The following is a 22,707-nucleotide window of genomic DNA, read 5'->3' on the forward strand; positions in this document are numbered from 1 at the left end:
AGAGTATGCCAGCACACACCAGAGCGCTATATACCACAGGGATATCACCTATAAAGAGTGTTTTCCCCATATAGCTGCATATATATATTATACTGCGCCTAAATTTGTGCCCCCCCCTCTCTTTTTTACCCTTTCTGTTGCAGGACTGCAGGGGAGAGCCAGGGAGCGATCCTTCCAGCGAAGCTGTGAGGGAAAATGGCGCCAGTGTGCTGAGGGAGATGGCTCCGCCCCTTTTTCGGCAGGCTTTCTCCCGCTATTTTAATATTTCTGGCAGGGGTTAATATACACCTATATAGCCTCTGGGGCTATATATGGTGTCAGTTTGCCAGCCAAGGTGTTATTTATTGCTGCTCAGGGCGCCCCCGCACCCCCCCCCCCCCCCCCCCCCAGCGCCCTGCACCCATCAGTGACCGAAGTGTGTGGTGTGCATGAGGAGCAATGGCGCACAGCTGCAGTGCTGTGCGCTACCTTGGAGAAGACAGAAGTCTTCAGCCGCCGATTTTCCAGACCTTCTTGCTTCTGGCTCTGTAAGGGGGACGGCGGCGCGGCTCCGGGAACGGACGACGAGGTCGGGTCCTGTGTTCGATCCCTCTGGAGCTAATGGTGTCCAGTAGCCTAAGAAGCCCAAGCTACCACCACTTAGATAGGTTCGCTTCTTCTCCCCTTAGTCCCTCGGTGCAGTGAGCCTGTTGCCAGCAGGTCTCACTGTAAAATAAAAAACCCAGCTCAGCCGGGCACAGAAATCTAACTGAGGCTTGGAGGAGGGTCATAGGGGGAGGAGCCAGTGCACACCAGATAGTCCTAAATCTTTCTTTAGATGTGCCCAGTCTCCTGCGGAGCCGTCTATTCCCCATGGTCCTTACGGAGTTTCCAGCATCCACTAGGACGTCAGAGAAAAAACCAGTACAAAATATTACATGGACTACAAGGTTTATAAACGTTGCAGCATTAGCAGTCATACTTACATACATAAACACACAGACTTACTAACCTTGATTTTTGCTAGTTTTCACACCCTCGCGACTCTTCTTTAATACAGCCTTTAACATTTTCTCTGAGCCCTGTAAGTACAAAAACCAAACCATTAAATGAATACGTTTGGCAGTTTGAATGTTCTGCAATATTTGGGAACAAACGTCTGTCAATTGGGAAGAGCAGGAAGTCTGATTGTCCAATTATTGCAATCCTATACAATAGGCTTCAAGCTGATCCTATTGCTTGGCCTAAGCACAAAATTAATACTGTATATCTGTACAATATACTCAGGGGTAAGGCAAAATGACCAGCCAGCCTATGCATTAGCAGCCATAAATCTGGACTGTAATCTGTAATACAGCAGAGGCTTTGGGGACATAGCAGCATGGATGGTGTCATGGTTAGCATTACTGCATCACAGCACTGAGGTCATGGGTTTGATTCCCACCACGGACCTAACTGTGTGGAGTTTGTATATTCTCCTCGTGCTTGCGTGGGTTTCCTCCAGGTACTCCAGTTTCCTCCCACATTCCAAAAACATACTGGTAGGTTAATAGGATCCCAACAAAATGAACCCTAGCGCGCGTGTGTGTGTGTGTGTGAGAGTGTGTACATGTGATAGGGAATTTAGATTGTAAGCTCCACTGGGGCAGGGGCTGATGTGAATGGCAAAATATTCTCTGTAAAGCGCTGCGGAATGTGTGCGCGCTATATAAAGAACTGGTAATAAATAAATAGAAATGCTATAGCGGACAGACTGGTAATGTCAAATGTTTCACATGTAGCACATTTTTACTCATTTTTTATGTGAAAGAAAACAAAACAAAAAATAAATAAATAAGAGGAATGAGAGTTTACTAAACAGTATGACAATTGAAATGTATTTGGACACAATGCTAGCAAGCCTACCAGTCTGAAGGACATACTACAGTTTGCATATTGAATTGAAATGGCTTAGAAGCTTCTCTATAAACAGAAGATAAGAGGGCCATAAACCTATCCCTTGCTTCATTTAAGGCACCTAATTTAGTAAAACAATTATGAACAGTCAATTACTGTACATCAGGATCCTAATTTATTTAGAGCAGTGATAGACACAGGCGGACGCATATGGACTTTCGCACCTAACTTGTGACCATCAGCTCCTTCCTGCTTTGTGGTCATTGTTTGTTAAAGCTTGTAACTCTTGTTTAAGATGCCAGATGATGTGTTATTAAAAATATTGGTCTTTTATTTGATTAAAGGTATTGATCTAATTAATGACAGTAAAGCAGTCACAGAAGTCCATCTGTTTGCCTACTGATACGTCCTCAGTTATCTAACGTTTTTGCACCATATGGTGCAGGATGCTTGACGTGACAGACGCTCTCCATGGGTAGAGATTTCTGTACTGTAAGTACTTTTTCAAAACATTGTGTAGTCAGGACCCTACAGCCAGTCTGAGTAAGCATTGGCTCATGCAGACTGACTACTGTCTGCTACCATCTCAAGTCGCAACTGAAGGTTGGTTCAATGATGAGTCCATAGACACGGAACGCTGATCTCACAGATGCAGGAGGAGGTGGTGTCTATCTCCTACAGACACCTCCTGCTGCATTTACATTTTATTTGAACGGAATTGCACAGCCGCTCTCCTGTGACTGCACAATTCCTTACAAATCTGAATCAGGCCCTTAGTCACACACAAAAGTACTTAGAATGCCAGCACCAATAAGTAAATTAATGTACCCTTGCAATGTACTTTTACTGAATTAGTGATACATATTCTGGTGGGGTGTTTGGTGCGGTTAAGTCGCAAAGTCTGTTGGCGCACCATATGGGGCTATTTGCAGAGACTGGAGCAAGATGTGTGATGTCACATCTTGTGTCACTGATTTAGAGCTAGAATATACTGGGAAATCCTTGACACATGAAAACATTTGAGATACGCGTTTGTGTCAAAATCTAAGAGATACTGTAACTTAAAATGTTCAGCAAATTCACAACGGTCAGAAACCTGCTACAGCAAGGAGTCTCTGGTTTAGGGTTAATGTATGTCCAGAACCAACATCAATAATTCCTTACAGTAAAAACTTCTAGCAAAAATTTTTTTTTGGGGGGTGTTGGGGAGGAGAGAGAAGCAGTAATTTTAATGATAAACTTATAAAACTAATACCCATTATCTGCGTACCACATGTCATATTTTGGAACCTAAACCTGGATCATTTGCTTTGTAGCCTTGACAGAAAAAAAAATCCTTGGCAATACACCAAAGCTATAGGGAACACAAAGAATTAGATCAGAAGAGTATGAGGAAGGAAGCCAATCTGGTTAATATTATACTAACCAACAATTCATTGCTTGAGGAATGTGACATTCAGAGCGGTATATGGAGAGGAAACAAATATAGGGATCAGTGATAAATCCTCTTCTCTCTCTTTGCAATTAGAGGTCTTGCTGCAAAATCCTGGCACTTCAATGAGTTGGACCCACCAGCTACACACAATAAGGAAGGTCATTGTGGGGGATGAGCCATTATAAATTCACACATGTCACTATAACTATTATAGCTGAACAGTTCTAGTTCATCTATAGGATGCCATCTCATAAAGCTGGTTCAAACCACAAAAAGGTAGCCTCTAGTGTGAGGAGGTTAGGAGACCACTTTAATGGAGAGGTTTTCCTTGTGGCTCGAGCAGAAATATTCCAAAATATAAACTGGCTTTGTAGGTTCCATTAAACATGAGCGAGACAGAGCGAGGAGCTCATGATAGGGAAGGCTCCTCTTTCATACTGATAAACCATCACTGAACACCTGTTCCAATTTAGTGGAAAGCTGCTATGAAGGAATTAATCTAGATCTGGCATGGCAAGGTGACCCGTGCACTGTTGGCAGTAGGGAAGTAAAATACATGGAGGCAGAGATGGAATGCAATAAACTACAGTCTAATTGCACTTGGGCTGGAATCAGAACACTTTTGTTGCCAAGTATCCTATGACCTTTTCTCATGCGCCCTATTATCATTCTTGGAATCTAAAATAAATTCAAAGAACACACTGCTGCCAGGCAGGACTTTAAAAAAAGGTGTTGTCTAGATAAACATCAACGACCAAACATATATTTTATTTACATTTCAAATATTACCACCTACACATTACATGTTACTTATTTGACCTAAACATCCACCCCTCTATACACCTGGATGAAAATCATACAATTCGGTAATCTGACATCAGTGCCCACTGGGCTCAAGGCGGGATCTAGGTTGCGTAAACAGCGACCTGGCTATGCCCTGGACTGGCAGTAGGCAAAGCTGGTTTCAACTATATCACCATGCGCATTTTCCATCCAGTATAATCACCATTTAACATACAATACCGCCTAACATGCTGGACAAGCAACTTAAAACAATGAAGTCACGGAGAACATCCACTCACTGTCCCAGGATGAATGCAATACACAACTAGATTAGTCTATAGCAGATTGCTATTTGAATCCATGTCAACGGCACTACCTTTATTGTGGTATTATCTCTGCAATCATTATATAAATATACTGTCCACCTTCAGAGAGGGAATAGAATAGTCACAATGAGACAGCAACCTTAATAAGTTTTTAGTTTCACTATAAAGCATTCCCTTCACCAATACTCCCCAAACCACAGTCTATTAGTTCACTAACCTAAGATAACCAATACCATGTACTATTGACTGGAATCAATGTTATGCACTGTACTAGTGTTTTTAAAGTAAGTGCTGTACAACACATGAAAACTGGCTTGAAAATGGAAACCACCGTTTCTGAAGACCCGCTATCGTATGGCACTATTGCTTTCAAGAGCAACACGTTAGAGTCGCATTTTTCCAAGTGCTCTCCGTTTCACTCACAACAAGTGGGGTAGCCTAAAGAACTGCCAATGACCTATTCCATTCACAAGTGGGGTACCCTAGGGGACTGCCAATAACCTGTTCCATTCACAAGTGGGGTACCCTAGGGGACTGCCAATGACCTGTTCCATTCACAAGTGGGGTACCCTAGGGGACTGCCAATGACCTGTTCCATTCACAAGTGGGGTACCCTAGGGGACTGCCAATGACCTGTTCCATTCACAAGTGGGGTACCCTAGGGGACTGCCAATGACCTGTTCCATTCACAAGTGGGGTACCCTAGGGGACTGCCAATGACCTGTTCCATTCACAAGTGGGGTACCCTAGGGGACTGCCAATGACCTGTTCCATTCACAAGTGGGGTACCCTAGGGAACTGCCAATGACCTGTTCCATTCACAAGTGGGGTACCCTAGGGAACTGCCAATGACCTGTTCCATTCACAAGTGGCGTAGCCTAGATGACTGCCAATGATCCTCCAGATGTGAGAGAACCATATTTGCTTTTAACATGATTTCACTGACAATTAATTTTAAATCTGAAGGAATTATAGGGCTGCAATTAACACCTGTATATTTCCCCTTTACATCTAATAATTTATGTTTCTTTTGGATTATTCTTAGTGACAGCACTAAAGTATTCAGTGTAAACTTGATTTAATAAAGCAGAAAACTATTAGGGTAGCGTCTAGTTACCCTTCGTGGAGAGGACCTTTCCTATAAGTCCCTGGGTCCATGTCACCAAACTATTAGTGCCAGCAGGTGAGTAAGACCTGGTACAGCTCTCCTGAAATGCCTTGTTCATTGCAGATACAATTTAAAAAAAATCTATGATGTAGGGTTATCCAGCCAAGCCAAAAGTCAGTTAAGGCAAGTGATTAATGAGTAATCACATTTAGGCAGACCGGTTACCTATATACAACTACACATTTTGTCTAAACAGAAAACACATAACTAAACATATGCTTACATCCACTATATTACAGGAATAAGAAAAATGCAGATGCACACTCTAAGCACTAAGAGGGTATTCATTTAGTGCCTTTTTTTCAGCAAGCCGAAAAACCACCACTAATTCGACCTTGTGTATTCAACTGCGGGTGTTTTCGCCCGTTTTTTAATCACTTTTCGCCCCACTTTTTCTCGAATCGGCATGAGTGAAAATGGACCAAAAAACTGGGCAAAAACACCTGCAAATTTGACAAAACGCATGGGTTGGTGCCAAATTCGCCGATCCACGTGGTTTTCGCCCGTGCTGGATTTTTTGACCACAGGCATTGAATAGGTCGAAATTAAATTGACCTAAAAATGGGTGACAAGTGCAGTTTATTTGAATACTCCCCTAAGAATACGGAAAGTCAAAATAATTTGATAATACTCTATATGAAATGTAAGAATTTAAGTAACGTTCTTAGCACATCTTTGGCAAAAAATATGGGACCATCCACCACATCCAGGTGAACTTCATCAGATGGGTCTCTGACATCTCTTCAGCTTGGAAATAGCACCCCTCCCATCTGCCCTTATGTGTTTTATAATCAGCACAGGTTCCTAACTTGCTGTCTACATATTAGAACGGCCACTATTTAAGACCTGGATAAATTGATCTAATGTGTTTTAGAATTAGGGATGTCAGAGACCCATCTGATGTAGTTCACCAGGATGTGGTCGATGGTCCCATATTTTTGTCCAAAGATGTGCTAAGAACTTCACTTAAAAACTGTTGCAATTAATATGGAGTATATCAACATATTTTGACTATCAGTATTCTTAGGGCGGAATTCAACTGATATCGCCGCCCTATCTCCCGTCAATTGATGCTGTTTATCGCGCCGATCCCAACCATAAGTATCGGGTTTAGCTGCGTAAAGCAGCTAAACCGACTAAATTAATAGGTGCAAATGTGAAAAGCGCAGTTTGGGCGCCCAAACAGGTTACTTGGGCTGCGAGCTGAAATGTGTCTCCCGACTGCTCAATGCGCCCAAAAGGAGCAACAATTGAATTAGAGTACGTATCTGCATTTTTCTTTTTCCTGTATGGGACTAGAAGTCTCAGCAAGGTAGCATGTCTTATGTTTAAACTATGTGCAGTCCAAGTCATGCCCCCCCCCCCCCCTCCCATCCACTAGATTACACCTGTGTCCTTTCTTCTATACTTTTATGCTGTCTGTATAAAAACTACTGCTACTGCTGGCAGAAGCATCCTCCGTATACTCTCCTAAATCATCCTGTGACATCATAAAGCGGCCAGCATTTAGTACATGAATGATTTTCCCCCTCTCTGTCACACTTACTTCTTTTCTCTCTTCCCCCTCATCAATTTGTTACCAGAATTTGATTTTAGCATTACTTTTTTCTTTGCATCTTTACTATTGTACTTATAAGGACATCCTCAACTTCTCTCCTCTACAGTGTTTTTTTCTTTTCTTCCTGTATGCAGCCTGTGTATCTCTATGTGCCGTTGTCTTCTTTCCATACTGTATATGTGTATTCACCATGAAGTGGTATGTGACGAGTAAATCAGAAGTGTTTGGAGACTCTGGCTCATACTTGCCTGCTCTTCCGCAAGTTGTGGGAGACTTCTGATCTTTCAGGCAGTCCTCCCCACATCCATGGAAGAGTGTCCAAACCCTTTACATCCCACCCACGTCCTAGTAAAGCGGGCAGGACAAGATTATAACTGGTATCCCAGTTCCGTATAGAGGGAACGGGGCTAAATTACATTAGATGTGCATCATTTAGCCCGTCCCCACATACCCCCAAATTGTGGCATAATGCTGTGACAGAGGCAAGGCTTAGCAACGAGACAGTCCCCCGAAGTGTCCTGCAGTGTCTCCTCTACAGGCTTCTCCCACAGAGGAGACCTTAAAATAAGTATGCTGTAGGCGTATGTTATGCCAGAACGCTCTGCAAGAAACATCGCCAACATTAATGGGAGGGGTCAGAGTTCATACCAACTGTCACTAATTGCCAACGGAATGACATCGCTTTTATCGATCTTCAGCAATCTATTCATTCTCAACCATGTATATTAACATTTTGCTCTGCAATGAGACTTACAGTACTCGGTGCATGACTTTAAAAACATTAGTTCAGCAAGTTTATTGCACATACATTTTTCCTAGGGGAAAAAAAAAATGCCTTTCAGACAATGGGACACTTTGGAATTCTGCCAGCTTTGAATCCCTCTATACTATAATACTTGCTGGTACTCTTCAGCCAGAGGGAGAATTGTTCCTTTAACTCAATGGCAGGAGACTTGGCAGCAATCTTTCACAAGCTATAATCAAGGATGGCAAGACAAGGAAACTGTAATTACGAGACTTCCAGATGTCCGGCCTGGAGAAAATCACAGATAACTCACAATAAGCTGGATCAGCAAGCCTGTTCCCCATGTTGTGTTCCTGTGTACATTGGAAACTGCACATTGCTACAATAAAAACTATAATTCAAGAGAAACACACACTAACCTACTGTAAATCTTAATTTTGATTGCTAAGGCCAAACCTGCTTTGGTTTTAGAGGACCCACACATAGATACAGCAAAAATATAATTTCACTGTAGTATTTTCAGAGCATTATATAGCCTCTACAGAATTCCTGGAACAGCACAATGGGTATTATATATAATTATATACTCCCAGTCCAGTTACTATAAATACTTGGGAGAATCTATACTAAGAATGATAGACCACCTAGTATATCTCTGTAAGGAGTCCCAGAAATCCTTAACTGTACAAATTGACTATTAAGATTGACCATTCTGGAACAGTATAGGTTTAAAAAAAAACACAACTTTAAAAAGTAAGACTTAACCATCCTGTTAAATAATAATTTATTGTATTAAGGCAGTGGTTCTCAAACTGTGGGTTGCATCAGGGCACTTGTAGGGGCGCCCTGGGTTGGGGGTTCATGACCAATTCAATTACTTATGGTCAATGTAATAAGCAAAACCAGTGTGGTGACCGTCAATCATAAAATATGTGGACAAACTCACCACCCACTTGAACCTAAGGATGACACACAAACACAATCTACATAATTTAACATTTCTTTGTAAATTTCTCAATAAGAATCTTTTGGCCTTGGGGTGCATTGAAAATAATTCTTATACGCTAGGGCGCCGTGAGTCAAAAAAAGTTTGGGAACCACTGTGTTAAGGTCTTATTGCCACCAGTTTTAACTTTGCAGGCTAGGTAATCTTAATTGTAAATTTTGTTATTTTCCTAATTGTAGAAAAGGCTTACAATTATTTTACAAAGAATTTACGCCACTTTTACCTTGCCACTGGGAATCGGGGATAAAGTTATGCCTATGTATGGAATGTACAGCAGAAAATGAAGCAGGGCCTCCATCCCAAAATCAACGATGAGTTCCATAATTCTACTTTATTTCAATTGGTGGCCTCATAGGCTCAGTGGTGCCCCCAAAGCTTTTCTTGTGGCCAGCTATCCAGAAAGATCCACAGATTATTTTTCAATAGGTGTGCCCCGGCACACTAGTGTGCCGCAGGCAGTTGCCAGGTGTGCCGCTACCGCTGCCCGCCAGAAACGCCCGCCTCCTGCACACAGACCCTGCGGCTTAGCCACCCACACACAGAACCGCCGCAGCCACCAGGCCCCGGCGCTGCCGCCCGCAAACCGAACCGCCGCAGCCGCCAGGCAGATGTACCTATGCTCGCCGGACAGCGCTGCACTTCCGCATCAGCCGGCCTGCACCGCATGTTGCGTTCTCCCCGCCTGCAGTGCACACACACTCTCTGCTCCTCCTCCATGTTGCCTTGTCCCAGCGCTCCTCACTTCTCCCCACTGAGAGGGAAAGATTTAAGGTTAGAACCATATTTTATATATATATATATATATATATATATATATATATATAAATCCACAAAAGCAGCCGCTTCTCACTTATATATAGACAGAATGCTGGTGCACGGTTAGTGTGATCATATAGAAAAAATTCCAAGGATAACCACCAAAGCGATTAAACCCAGAAGAACCAGCACACGGCTTGAATGCAAAAAGGTGTTTTACTTGTTCAGAAATTTCTTTAAAAAAGGCAGCAAGCATATAGCACACATGATGGTAGCAGCATGAAAAAATCAATGAATACTTAACATTCCGACAGCTGTTTCGACTATCTTCTTCATAGGAATGGATAAAGTGACATAGTGCTGCACACTGCCAACCGCAGTGTCAGTTTCCAAAGTGACATGTGCCTTATGTGCTTAGCCAACAGGTGCAATTTATAGTGTGTGGTGTACTTACCTGTGAGCTATCTCACCTGTGCCCAGTCACACGTGGAAGCCAGTTACGTCACACCCAAACAACACGGCTTGCCGTGAACCGGAAGTGACGTCCAGGGGAGGTTTTAATCCGCTGCACATCGTGTGTATCCACACGATGGAGCCGGACTTTGTCCTCCCTGGACGGAGAAAGATATCTCCGTAGCTGCGTCCCAGTGTTGTAGGTCACCTTCGAGCTGCGCGTCACACATAGCGCGTCACCCGTAGCAACCCACAGGCTGCGCTCAAAACAGACCGGGCAGATAAGTACACCCGGAACTGAAAAGGCACCAAGCCTGTTTCCGGGGACAGGGGAGAGGCGCACAGGCACCAATCAACAAAATATGATCTACAGTGCAAAGTAACATTAAACAAATATTAACAAATAATGAATCACATAATAAATAAGCAAATACAGTATAATGATAAAGCATGTAGATAGCCAGTAATAAGTTATCTAACAAATAAATTAATATGGATTTAAATATATCGCTGGCTACGCATGTAATTACTGTGCATTAATTATGTCATAAATGTCATGCTCTGCAAGAAGGCCAGCAATGTAGGCCTACTAATTATTAAATATGTGAATCATCAACTAAAAAATATATGTAAACACAAAAAATTAATTAATAAACAATTAATATCTAAATCGGACAATGGATCCGGATGCAGAATCATCAGGCCCACATGTGTTCAGATGCAAAAAAAATAAGAAAAAATGAAAAAAGTGAAAAAATTACAAAAAAGGTACCAACGAAAATTCCTCATTAAGTCCCAGAGGTGAGAGGGAAGATAGGCGTCGAATCCAGCGGCATTCCTGCTGTAATAGCAGCTTGTGACGGTCACCACCCCTCTTCAATGGTGGTATGTGATCGATGGGCATAAATATTAGATCTTTAATATGGTGTCCTTGATGAACAAAATGTTTAGCAACTGGCGGAGTAGAGTTCTCAATTTTAATGAACGCTTTTTTAATCGATGACCGATGCAGGGCCATTCGTTCTTTGAGCATTCTGATGGTCTTTCCAACATACAGTTTCTTACAGGGGCATTGGATCACGTAAACGACATATTTAGTCTCACATGTCATTCGATGTTTCAATCGAAAAGTATCGCCCCTGGTTGGATGGACGAAAGTGCTGCCTGTGTGCATATGCTTACAATTAACACAGGAGCCACATTTGTGTGCTCCTGGTTTCAATTGTAGCCAGCCAGTGCCTTGTTGTGACATTGGTACTATATCAGAATAGGTGATCTGATCTTTGAGATTTGGACTACGTTTGTAACTGAATAATGGTAAGTTGTCACAAAATTTTCCCATGGTCGGATCTGCCTGTAGAATGTGCCAATGCTTAGAGATCGCACGTCTCATGGCACCAGAGGCAACGGAATATGTGCTGGAAAATACCAATCGTCCAATCTCAGTATCTTTATTGTTAGATCTTGATACTTCTGTGCGTTCCATCTGAAGGCATCTCGTGATAGCTCCTTGTATCTCTATCGAGTCATAGCCTCTCTCAATAAATTTCTTGCCCATCTCGGCCAGAGCAGCTGGTATTAATGATTCATCAGAGGTTATTCGCATCACACGTAAAAGTTGTGAAAAGGGTAAACCCTTCTTTAATGGCTGCGGATGAAAACTTGTTGCCAACAAAAGAGAATTTTTATCTGTAGGCTTTCTATACACCTGAGTGGTGATAGATCCATTGTTTAATTTAATCGTAACGTCCAGAAAATTAATGGAAATAAAATCATGAACACATGTGAGCCTAATAGACCCTGGAATTTGATTCAATCTGGTAATGAATTGTTGTAGCTTAGTCTCACCCCCAGTCCACAGCATGAACAGGTCATCAATGTATCGCACATAAAACCTGATGTAAGTTGAAAATTCTGGATCTGCCATAATATATTGTTGTTCATACTGAAACATAAATAAATTAGCATACGATGGGGCCACATTGGACCCCATCGCCGTGCCCTGTAATTGTAAGTAAAATGAATTTTCAAACAAAAAATAATTTTTGTGTAAAATGAAATCTAACAAAAGTAGCAGAAATTCACTTGGTGGACCTTCGTACTGCGGACTGGAGGCGATAGCCTTCCTGGTTGCCTCGATGCCCTCAAGGTGATTAATACAAGTGTATAAACTGGTGACATCCAGTGTCACCAGTATGCAGTCATTGGGAAGAGAACCAACCGCCTTTAGTTTCGATAAAAAATCAGAAGTATCTTTGATGAAAAATGGCGTTGATTGCACAACCGGCTGTAAAAAGAAGTCTACAAATTGGGACAATGTCTGGCACAAAGAGCCCCTGGAGGATATAATCGGTCTTCCAGGGGGTTTGTCCAGACATTTGTGGACTTTGGGCAAAACATAAATCAAAGGAATACGGGGAAAGTCTTGAGTAAGAAATTTAGCGGTTTGGTCGTCAATCCAATGATTAGACACACCTATGCCAATAATGGAGTCTGCCTCACGTTTAAAATTATTAGTGGGATCAAAACGCAGTTGTTTATAGCATTGTTTGTCGGCTAGTTGTCGATTAATTTCAACAATGTAATCAGTACGATTTAATAGTACCACGCCCCCACCCTTATCGGCGGGGCGTATGATGACATTTGGATTGTCTCTTAGAGATTTGACTGCCAACCTTTCTAATTTGGTCATATTATGATTTTTAATTTTGATGTTTTTAATGCAGGGTAAGGTTTCTTTTTTAACTAGATTCATAAATACCTCTATGGCCGGATTCATAGAAGGTGGGTCAAAATTACTGGGTGCTCTAAATTGACTTCTTTTGGCAGAATCAGTGTCCTTTTTTGAAAAGTAATCTTTAAGTTTAAGTTGTCGAAAAAATTTATATAATTCAACCTCACATTCAAACTCATTTTGTTTATACGTTTGAACAAAAGTGAGTCCCTTGGATAATACTGACATTTCTGCCTCAGTCGGAGTATATTCTGATAGATTGAAAACAGTTATTTCCGTCCCCCCTTGTAATTCCTGCCTCCGGTACTTTTTATGTTTGAGCCCCCCTCTCCTGCACGGTCTCTTGAGTCTATGGCCTCTTTTGTTTTGCTCCTGGTGAACGTTTTGTCCCCTAAAAAACGACCCCTATGGCTGCCTGCATGGTCCGAATCACTTTGGGAGGTGTGTGATTCTATATCTGTAAATTGGACCTCAGTTTTATTACGGAAATTCTGACCTTTTCTCCATGGATGTCTGTTAGTCTGCATAAATAACCACGGATAGACTCGCAAATCTCTGTAATCATCTTTAACCTTACGGTATTTAGTTTTTTTAAAAACCAATAATTCGTTTTTAAATGTTTGGACTGAGTCATCTAGTTTGGTCAACCAATCGTTTGTAGAGTCTGTTTTTAATGTTTCTAAGCCCGTACGTTCATAGCCCAATATTTCCTTCTTAACATTGTCAATATCAGTGTTGACCTGTTGCACTACCAGTACCATCAAGTCAAAACTACATTGATTGAGTATCTGGCACCACTGACGACAAAACTCTTTGTTGTTCCGACCAAGTGTGGGCTGGTTCTTAATTCTGAAACCACGGGGAATTAAATTTTCTTTATGATATTGAGATATCGTTAAACCGTGTAGTTCCAGTTCTACAAGCCTTTTACGTAATCGCAACAAATCAGAGTATATTTCAGTGGGAGTATCTACATCAAAGGCTAATTGTTCAGTGGAAGAAAACAATATCTTAGAAACCTCTTTGTCTAAGAAGCGTTTTGTTCCAGTAATATCCTTAGCATCCAGATCCATTGTCCAAAAAAATTTGTACAACACACAAAAAATATAATACACAAAAACAATTGGTTATATTGGAAAAAAGAAAGTTCCAAGAAAAAAAATAAAGATGAAAAAATGTATGAAAAAATGAATCTTTGACTTGTGGTGCAGCTCCCAGTCCATAATAACAGTCCGTTACCATGAAGTATAAACAAATCCACAAAAGCAGCCGCTTCTCACTTATATATAGACAGAATGCTGGTGCACGGTTAGTGTGATCATATAGAAAAAATTCCAAGGATAACCACCAAAGCGATTAAACCCAGAAGAACCAGCACACGGCTTGAATGCAAAAAGGTGTTTTACTTGTTCAGAAATTTCTTTAAAAAAGGCAGCAAGCATATAGCACACATGATGGTAGCAGCATGAAAAAATCAATGAATACTTAACATTCCGACAGCTGTTTCGACTATCTTCTTCATAGGAATGGATAAAGTGACATAGTGCTGCACACTGCCAACCGCAGTGTCAGTTTCCAAAGTGACATGTGCCTTATGTGCTTAGCCAACAGGTGCAATTTATAGTGTGTGGTGTACTTACCTGTGAGCTATCTCACCTGTGCCCAGTCACACGTGGAAGCCAGTTACGTCACACCCAAACAACACGGCTTGCCGTGAACCGGAAGTGACGTCCAGGGGAGGTTTTAATCCGCTGCACATCGTGTGTATCCACACGATGGAGCCGGACTTTGTCCTCCCTGGACGGAGAAAGATATCTCCGTAGCTGCGTCCCAGTGTTGTAGGTCACCTTCGAGCTGCGCGTCACACATAGCGCGTCACCCGTAGCAACCCACAGGCTGCGCTCAAAACAGACCGGGCAGATAAGTACACCCGGAACTGAAAAGGCACCAAGCCTGTTTCCGGGGACAGGGGAGAGGCGCACAGGCACCAATCAACAAAATATGATCTACAGTGCAAAGTAACATTAAACAAATATTAACAAATAATGAATCACATAATAAATAAGCAAATACAGTATAATGATAAAGCATGTAGATAGCCAGTAATAAGTTATCTAACAAATAAATTAATATGGATTTAAATATATCGCTGGCTACGCATGTAATTACTGTGCATTAATTATGTCATAAATGTCATGCTCTGCAAGAAGGCCAGCAATGTAGGCCTACTAATTATTAAATATGTGAATCATCAACTAAAAAATATATGTAAACACAAAAAATTAATTAATAAACAATTAATATCTAAATCGGACAATGGATCCGGATGCAGAATCATCAGGCCCACATGTGTTCAGATGCAAAAAAAATAAGAAAAAATGAAAAAAGTGAAAAAATTACAAAAAAGGTACCAACGAAAATTCCTCATTAAGTCCCAGAGGTGAGAGGGAAGATAGGCGTCGAATCCAGCGGCATTCCTGCTGTAATAGCAGCTTGTGACGGTCACCACCCCTCTTCAATGGTGGTATGTGATCGATGGGCATAAATATTAGATCTTTAATATGGTGTCCTTGATGAACAAAATGTTTAGCAACTGGCGGAGTAGAGTTCTCAATTTTAATGAACGCTTTTTTAATCGATGACCGATGCAGGGCCATTCGTTCTTTGAGCATTCTGATGGTCTTTCCAACATACAGTTTCTTACAGGGGCATTGGATCACGTAAACGACATATTTAGTCTCACATGTCATTCGATGTTTCAATCGAAAAGTATCGCCCCTGGTTGGATGGACGAAAGTGCTGCCTGTGTGCATATGCTTACAATTAACACAGGAGCCACATTTGTGTGCTCCTGGTTTCAATTGTAGCCAGCCAGTGCCTTGTTGTGACATTGGTACTATATCAGAATAGGTGATCTGATCTTTGAGATTTGGACTACGTTTGTAACTGAATAATGGTAAGTTGTCACAAAATTTTCCCATGGTCGGATCTGCCTGTAGAATGTGCCAATGCTTAGAGATCGCACGTCTCATGGCACCAGAGGCAACGGAATATGTGCTGGAAAATACCAATCGTCCAATCTCAGTATCTTTATTGTTAGATCTTGATACTTCTGTGCGTTCCATCTGAAGGCATCTCGTGATAGCTCCTTGTATCTCTATCGAGTCATAGCCTCTCTCAATAAATTTCTTGCCCATCTCGGCCAGAGCAGCTGGTATTAATGATTCATCAGAGGTTATTCGCATCACACGTAAAAGTTGTGAAAAGGGTAAACCCTTCTTTAATGGCTGCGGATGAAAACTTGTTGCCAACAAAAGAGAATTTTTATCTGTAGGCTTTCTATACACCTGAGTGGTGATAGATCCATTGTTTAATTTAATCGTAACGTCCAGAAAATTAATGGAAATAAAATCATGAACACATGTGAGCCTAATAGACCCTGGAATTTGATTCAATCTGGTAATGAATTGTTGTAGCTTAGTCTCACCCCCAGTCCACAGCATGAACAGGTCATCAATGTATCGCACATAAAACCTGATGTAAGTTGAAAATTCTGGATCTGCCATAATATATTGTTGTTCATACTGAAACATAAATAAATTAGCATACGATGGGGCCACATTGGACCCCATCGCCGTGCCCTGTAATTGTAAGTAAAATGAATTTTCAAACAAAAAATAATTTTTGTGTAAAATGAAATCTAACAAAAGTAGCAGAAATTCACTTGGTGGACCTTCGTACTGCGGACTGGAGGCGATAGCCTTCCTGGTTGCCTCGATGCCCTCAAGGTGATTAATACAAGTGTATAAACTGGTGACATCCAGTGTCACCAGTATGCAGTCATTGGGAAGAGAACCAACCGCCTTTAGTTTCGATAAAAAATCAGAAGTATCTTTGATGAAAAATGGCGTTGATTGCACAACCGGCTGTAAAAAGAAGTCTACAAATTGGGACAATGTCTGGCACAAAGAGCCCCTGGAGGATATAATCGGTCTTCCAGGGGGTTTGTCCAGACATTTGTGGACTTTGGGCAAAACATAAATCAAAGGAATACGGGGAAAGTCTTGAGTAAGAAATTTAGCGGTTTGGTCGTCAATCCAATGATTAGACACACCTATGCCAATAATGGAGTCTGCCTCACGTTTAAAATTATTAGTGGGATCAAAACGCAGTTGTTTATAGCATTGTTTGTCGGCTAGTTGTCGATTAATTTCAACAATGTAATCAGTACGATTTAATAGTACCACGCCCCCACCCTTATCGGCGGGGCGTATGATGACATTTGGATTGTCTCTTAGAGATTTGACTGCCAACCTTTCTAATTTGGTCATATTATGATTTTTAATTTTGATGTTTTTAATGCAGGGTAAGGTTTCTTTTTTAACTAGATTCATAAATACCTCTATGGCCGGATTCATAGAAGGTGGGTCAAAATTACTGGGTGCTCTAAATTGACTTCTTTTGGCAGAATCAGTGTCCTTTTTTGAAAAGTAATCTTTAAGTTTAAGTTGTCGAAAAAATTTATATAATTCAACCTCACATTCAAACTCATTTTGTTTATACGTTTGAACAAAAGTGAGTCCCTTGGATAATACTGACATTTCTGCCTCAGTCGGAGTATATTCTGATAGATTGAAAACAGTTGTTTCCGTCCCCCCTTGTAATTCCTGCCTCCGGTACTTTTTATGTTTGAGCCCCCCTCTCCTGCACGGTCTCTTGAGTCTATGGCCTCTTTTGTTTTGCTCCTGGTGAACGTTTTGTCCCCTAAAAAACGACCCCTATGGCTGCCTGCATGGTCCGAATCACTTTGGGAGGTGTGTGATTCTATATCTGTAAATTGGACCTCAGTTTTATATTTAAATCCATATTAATTTATTTGTTAGATAACTTATTACTGGCTATCTACATGCTTTATCATTATACTGTATTTGCTTATTTATTATGTGATTCATTATTTGTTAATATTTGTTTAATATTTGTTTAATGTTACTTTGCACTGTAGATCATATTTTGTTGATTGGTGCCTGTGCGCCTCTCCCCTGTCCCCGGAAACAGGCTTGGTGCCTTTTCAGTTCCGGGTGTACTTATCTGCCCGGTCTGTTTTGAGCGCAGCCTGTGGGTTGCTACGGGTGACGCGCTATGTGTGACGCGCAGCTCGAAGGTGACCTACAACACTGGGACGCAGCTACGGAGATATCTTTCTCCGTCCAGGGAGGACAAAGTCCGGCTCCATCGTGTGGATACACACGATGTGCAGCGGATTAAAACCTCCCCTGGACGTCACTTCCGGTTCACGGCAAGCCGTGTTGTTTGGGTGTGACGTAACTGGCTTCCACGTGTGACTGGGCACAGGTGAGATAGCTCACAGGTAAGTACACCACACACTATAAATTGCACCTGTTGGCTAAGCACATAAGGCACATGTCACTTTGGAAACTGACACTGCGGTTGGCAGTGTGCAGCACTATGTCACTTTATCCATTCCTATGAAGAAGATAGTCGAAACAGCTGTCGGAATGTTAAGTATTCATTGATTTTTTCATGCTGCTACCATCATGTGTGCTATATGCTTGCTGCCTTTTTTAAAGAAATTTCTGAACAAGTAAAACACCTTTTTGCATTCAAGCCGTGTGCTGGTTCTTCTGGGTTTAATCGCTTTGGTGGTTATCCTTGGAATTTTTTCTATATGATCACACTAACCGTGCACCAGCATTCTGTCTATATATAAGTGAGAAGCGGCTGCTTTTGTGGATTTGTTTATACTTCATGGTAACGGACTGTTATTATGGACTGGGAGCTGCACCACAAGTCAAAGATTCATTTTTTCATACATTTTTTCATCTTTATTTTTTTTCTTGGAACTTTCTTTTTTCCAATATAACCAATTGTTTTTGTGTATTATATTTTTTGTGTGTTGTACAAATTTTTTTGGACAATGGATCTGGATGCTAAGGATATTACTGGAACAAAACGCTTCTTAGACAAAGAGGTTTCTAAGATATTGTTTTCTTCCACTGAACAATTAGCCTTTGATGTAGATACTCCCACTGAAATATACTCTGATTTGTTGCGATTACGTAAAAGGCTTGTAGAACTGGAACTACACGGTTTAACGATATCTCAATATCATAAAGAAAATTTAATTCCCCGTGGTTTCAGAATTAAGAACCAGCCCACACTTGGTCGGAACAACAAAGAGTTTTGTCGTCAGTGGTGCCAGATACTCAATCAATGTAGTTTTGACTTGATGGTACTGGTAGTGCAACAGGTCAACACTGATATTGACAATGTTAAGAAGGAAATATTGGGCTATGAACGTACGGGCTTAGAAACATTAAAAACAGACTCTACAAACGATTGGTTGACCAAACTAGATGACTCAGTCCAAACATTTAAAAACGAATTATTGGTTTTTAAAAAAACTAAATACCGTAAGGTTAAAGATGATTACAGAGATTTGCGAGTCTATCCGTGGTTATTTATGCAGACTAACAGACATCCATGGAGAAAAGGTCAGAATTTCCGTAATAAAACTGAGGTCCAATTTACAGATATAGAATCACACACCTCCCAAAGTGATTCGGACCATGCAGGCAGCCATAGGGGTCGTTTTTTAGGGGACAAAACGTTCACCAGGAGCAAAACAAAAGAGGCCATAGACTCAAGAGACCGTGCAGGAGAGGGGGGCTCAAACATAAAAAGTACCGGAGGCAGGAATTACAAGGGGGGACGGAAATAACTGTTTTCAATCTATCAGAATATACTCCGACTGAGGCAGAAATGTCAGTATTATCCAAGGGACTCACTTTTGTTCAAACGTATAAACAAAATGAGTTTGAATGTGAGGTTGAATTATATAAATTTTTTCGACAACTTAAACTTAAAGATTACTTTTCAAAAAAGGACACTGATTCTGCCAAAAGAAGTCAATTTAGAGCACCCAGTAATTTTGACCCACCTTCTATGAATCCGGCCATAGAGGTATTTATGAATCTAGTTAAAAAAGAAACCTTACCCTGCATTAAAAACATCAAAATTAAAAATCATAATATGACCAAATTAGAAAGGTTGGCAGTCAAATCTCTAAGAGACAATCCAAATGTCATCATACGCCCCGCCGATAAGGGTGGGGGCGTGGTACTATTAAATCGTACTGATTACATTGTTGAAATTAATCGACAACTAGCCGACAAACAATGCTATAAACAACTGCGTTTTGATCCCACTAATAATTTTAAACGTGAGGCAGACTCCATTATTGGCATAGGTGTGTCTAATCATTGGATTGACGACCAAACCGCTAAATTTCTTACTCAAGACTTTCCCCGTATTCCTTTGATTTATGTTTTGCCCAAAGTCCACAAATGTCTGGACAAACCCCCTGGAAGACCGATTATATCCTCCAGGGGCTCTTTGTGCCAGACATTGTCCCAATTTGTAGACTTCTTTTTACAGCCGGTTGTGCAATCAACGCCATTTTTCATCAAAGATACTTCTGATTTTTTATCGAAACTAAAGGCGGTTGGTTCTCTTCCCAATGACTGCATACTGGTGACACTGGATGTCACCAGTTTATACACTTGTATTAATCACCTTGAGGGCATCGAGGCAACCAGGAAGGCTATCGCCTCCAGTCCGCAGTACGAAGGTCCACCAAGTGAATTTCTGCTACTTTTGTTAGATTTCATTTTACACAAAAATTATTTTTTGTTTGAAAATTCATTTTACTTACAATTACAGGGCACGGCGATGGGGTCCAATGTGGCCCCATCGTATGCTAATTTATTTATGTTTCAGTATGAACAACAATATATTATGGCAGATCCAGAATTTTCAACTTACATCAGGTTTTATGTGCGATACATTGATGACCTGTTCATGCTGTGGACTGGGGGTGAGACTAAGCTACAACAATTCATTACCAGATTGAATCAAATTCCAGGGTCTATTAGGCTCACATGTGTTCATGATTTTATTTCCATTAATTTTCTGGACGTTACGATTAAATTAAACAATGGATCTATCACCACTCAGGTGTATAGAAAGCCTACAGATAAAAATTCTCTTTTGTTGGCAACAAGTTTTCATCCGCAGCCATTAAAGAAGGGTTTACCCTTTTCACAACTTTTACGTGTGATGCGAATAACCTCTGATGAATCATTAATACCAGCTGCTCTGGCCGAGATGGGCAAGAAATTTATTGAGAGAGGCTATGACTCGATAGAGATACAAGGAGCTATCACGAGATGCCTTCAGATGGAACGCACAGAAGTATCAAGATCTAACAATAAAGATACTGAGATTGGACGATTGGTATTTTCCAGCACATATTCCGTTGCCTCTGGTGCCATGAGACGTGCGATCTCTAAGCATTGGCACATTCTACAGGCAGATCCGACCATGGGAAAATTTTGTGACAACTTACCATTATTCAGTTACAAACGTAGTCCAAATCTCAAAGATCAGATCACCTATTCTGATATAGTACCAATGTCACAACAAGGCACTGGCTGGCTACAATTGAAACCAGGAGCACACAAATGTGGCTCCTGTGTTAATTGTAAGCATATGCACACAGGCAGCACTTTCGTCCATCCAACCAGGGGCGATACTTTTCGATTGAAACATCGAATGACATGTGAGACTAAATATGTCGTTTACGTGATCCAATGCCCCTGTAAGAAACTGTATGTTGGAAAGACCATCAGAATGCTCAAAGAACGAATGGCCCTGCATCGGTCATCGATTAAAAAAGCGTTCATTAAAATTGAGAACTCTACTCCGCCAGTTGCTAAACATTTTGTTCATCAAGGACACCATATTAAAGATCTAATATTTATGCCCATCGATCACATACCACCATTGAAGAGGGGTGGTGACCGTCACAAGCTGCTATTACAGCAGGAATGCCGCTGGATTCGACGCCTATCTTCCCTCTCACCTCTGGGACTTAATGAGGAATTTTCGTTGGTACCTTTTTTGTAATTTTTTCACTTTTTTCATTTTTTCTTATTTTTTTTGCATCTGAACACATGTGGGCCTGATGATTCTGCATCCGGATCCATTGTCCGATTTAGATATTAATTGTTTATTAATTAATTTTTTGTGTTTACATATATTTTTTAGTTGATGATTCACATATTTAATAATTAGTAGGCCTACATTGCTGGCCTTCTTGCAGAGCATGACATTTATGACATAATTAATGCACAGTAATTACATGCGTAGCCAGCGATATATTTAAATCCATATTAATTTATTTGTTAGATAACTTATTACTGGCTATCTACATGCTTTATCATTATACTGTATTTGCTTATTTATTATGTGATTCATTATTTGTTAATATTTGTTTAATGTTACTTTGCACTGTAGATCATATTTTGTTGATTGGTGCCTGTGCGCCTCTCCCCTGTCCCCGGAAACAGGCTTGGTGCCTTTTCAGTTCCGGGTGTACTTATCTGCCCGGTCTGTTTTGAGCGCAGCCTGTGGGTTGCTACGGGTGACGCGCTGTGTGTGACGCGCAGCTCGAAGGTGACCTACAACACTGGGACGCAGCTACGGAGATATCTTTCTCCGTCCAGGGAGGACAAAGTCCGGCTCCATCGTGTGGATACACACGATGTGCAGCGGATTAAAACCTACCCTGGACGTCACTTCCGGTTCACGGCAAGCCGTGTTGTTTGGGTGTGACGTAACTGGCTTCCACGTGTGACTGGGCACAGGTGAGATAGCTCACAGGTAAGTACACCACACACTATAAATTGCACCTGTTGGCTAAGCACATAAGGCACATGTCACTTTGGAAACTGACACTGCGGTTGGCAGTGTGCAGCACTATGTCACTTTATCCATTCCTATGAAGAAG

The 22,707-nt window shown here is 41.2% G+C and overlaps 1 protein-coding gene across 6 annotated transcripts in view; it reads right to left on the reverse strand.

The window, feature by feature from the left end:
• Positions 1 to 22,707, reverse strand: part of TANC1 (tetratricopeptide repeat, ankyrin repeat and coiled-coil containing 1) — a 426,026-nt gene that overhangs the window by 232,423 nt on the left and 170,896 nt on the right. For all 6 annotated transcript variants that reach the window (XM_063933681.1, XM_063933684.1, XM_063933679.1 and 3 more), the window contains exon 2: positions 992 to 1,061. In XM_063933681.1, the coding sequence (XP_063789751.1) occupies positions 992 to 1,049 (58 nt within the window). In that variant the 5' untranslated portion in view covers positions 1,050 to 1,061. The remainder of the gene's footprint in view (positions 1 to 991; positions 1,062 to 22,707) is intronic.

The sequence above is a fragment of the Pseudophryne corroboree genome, chromosome 7 (assembly GCF_028390025.1).
Source record: "Pseudophryne corroboree isolate aPseCor3 chromosome 7, aPseCor3.hap2, whole genome shotgun sequence".
NCBI lineage: Eukaryota > Metazoa > Chordata > Amphibia > Anura > Myobatrachidae > Pseudophryne > Pseudophryne corroboree.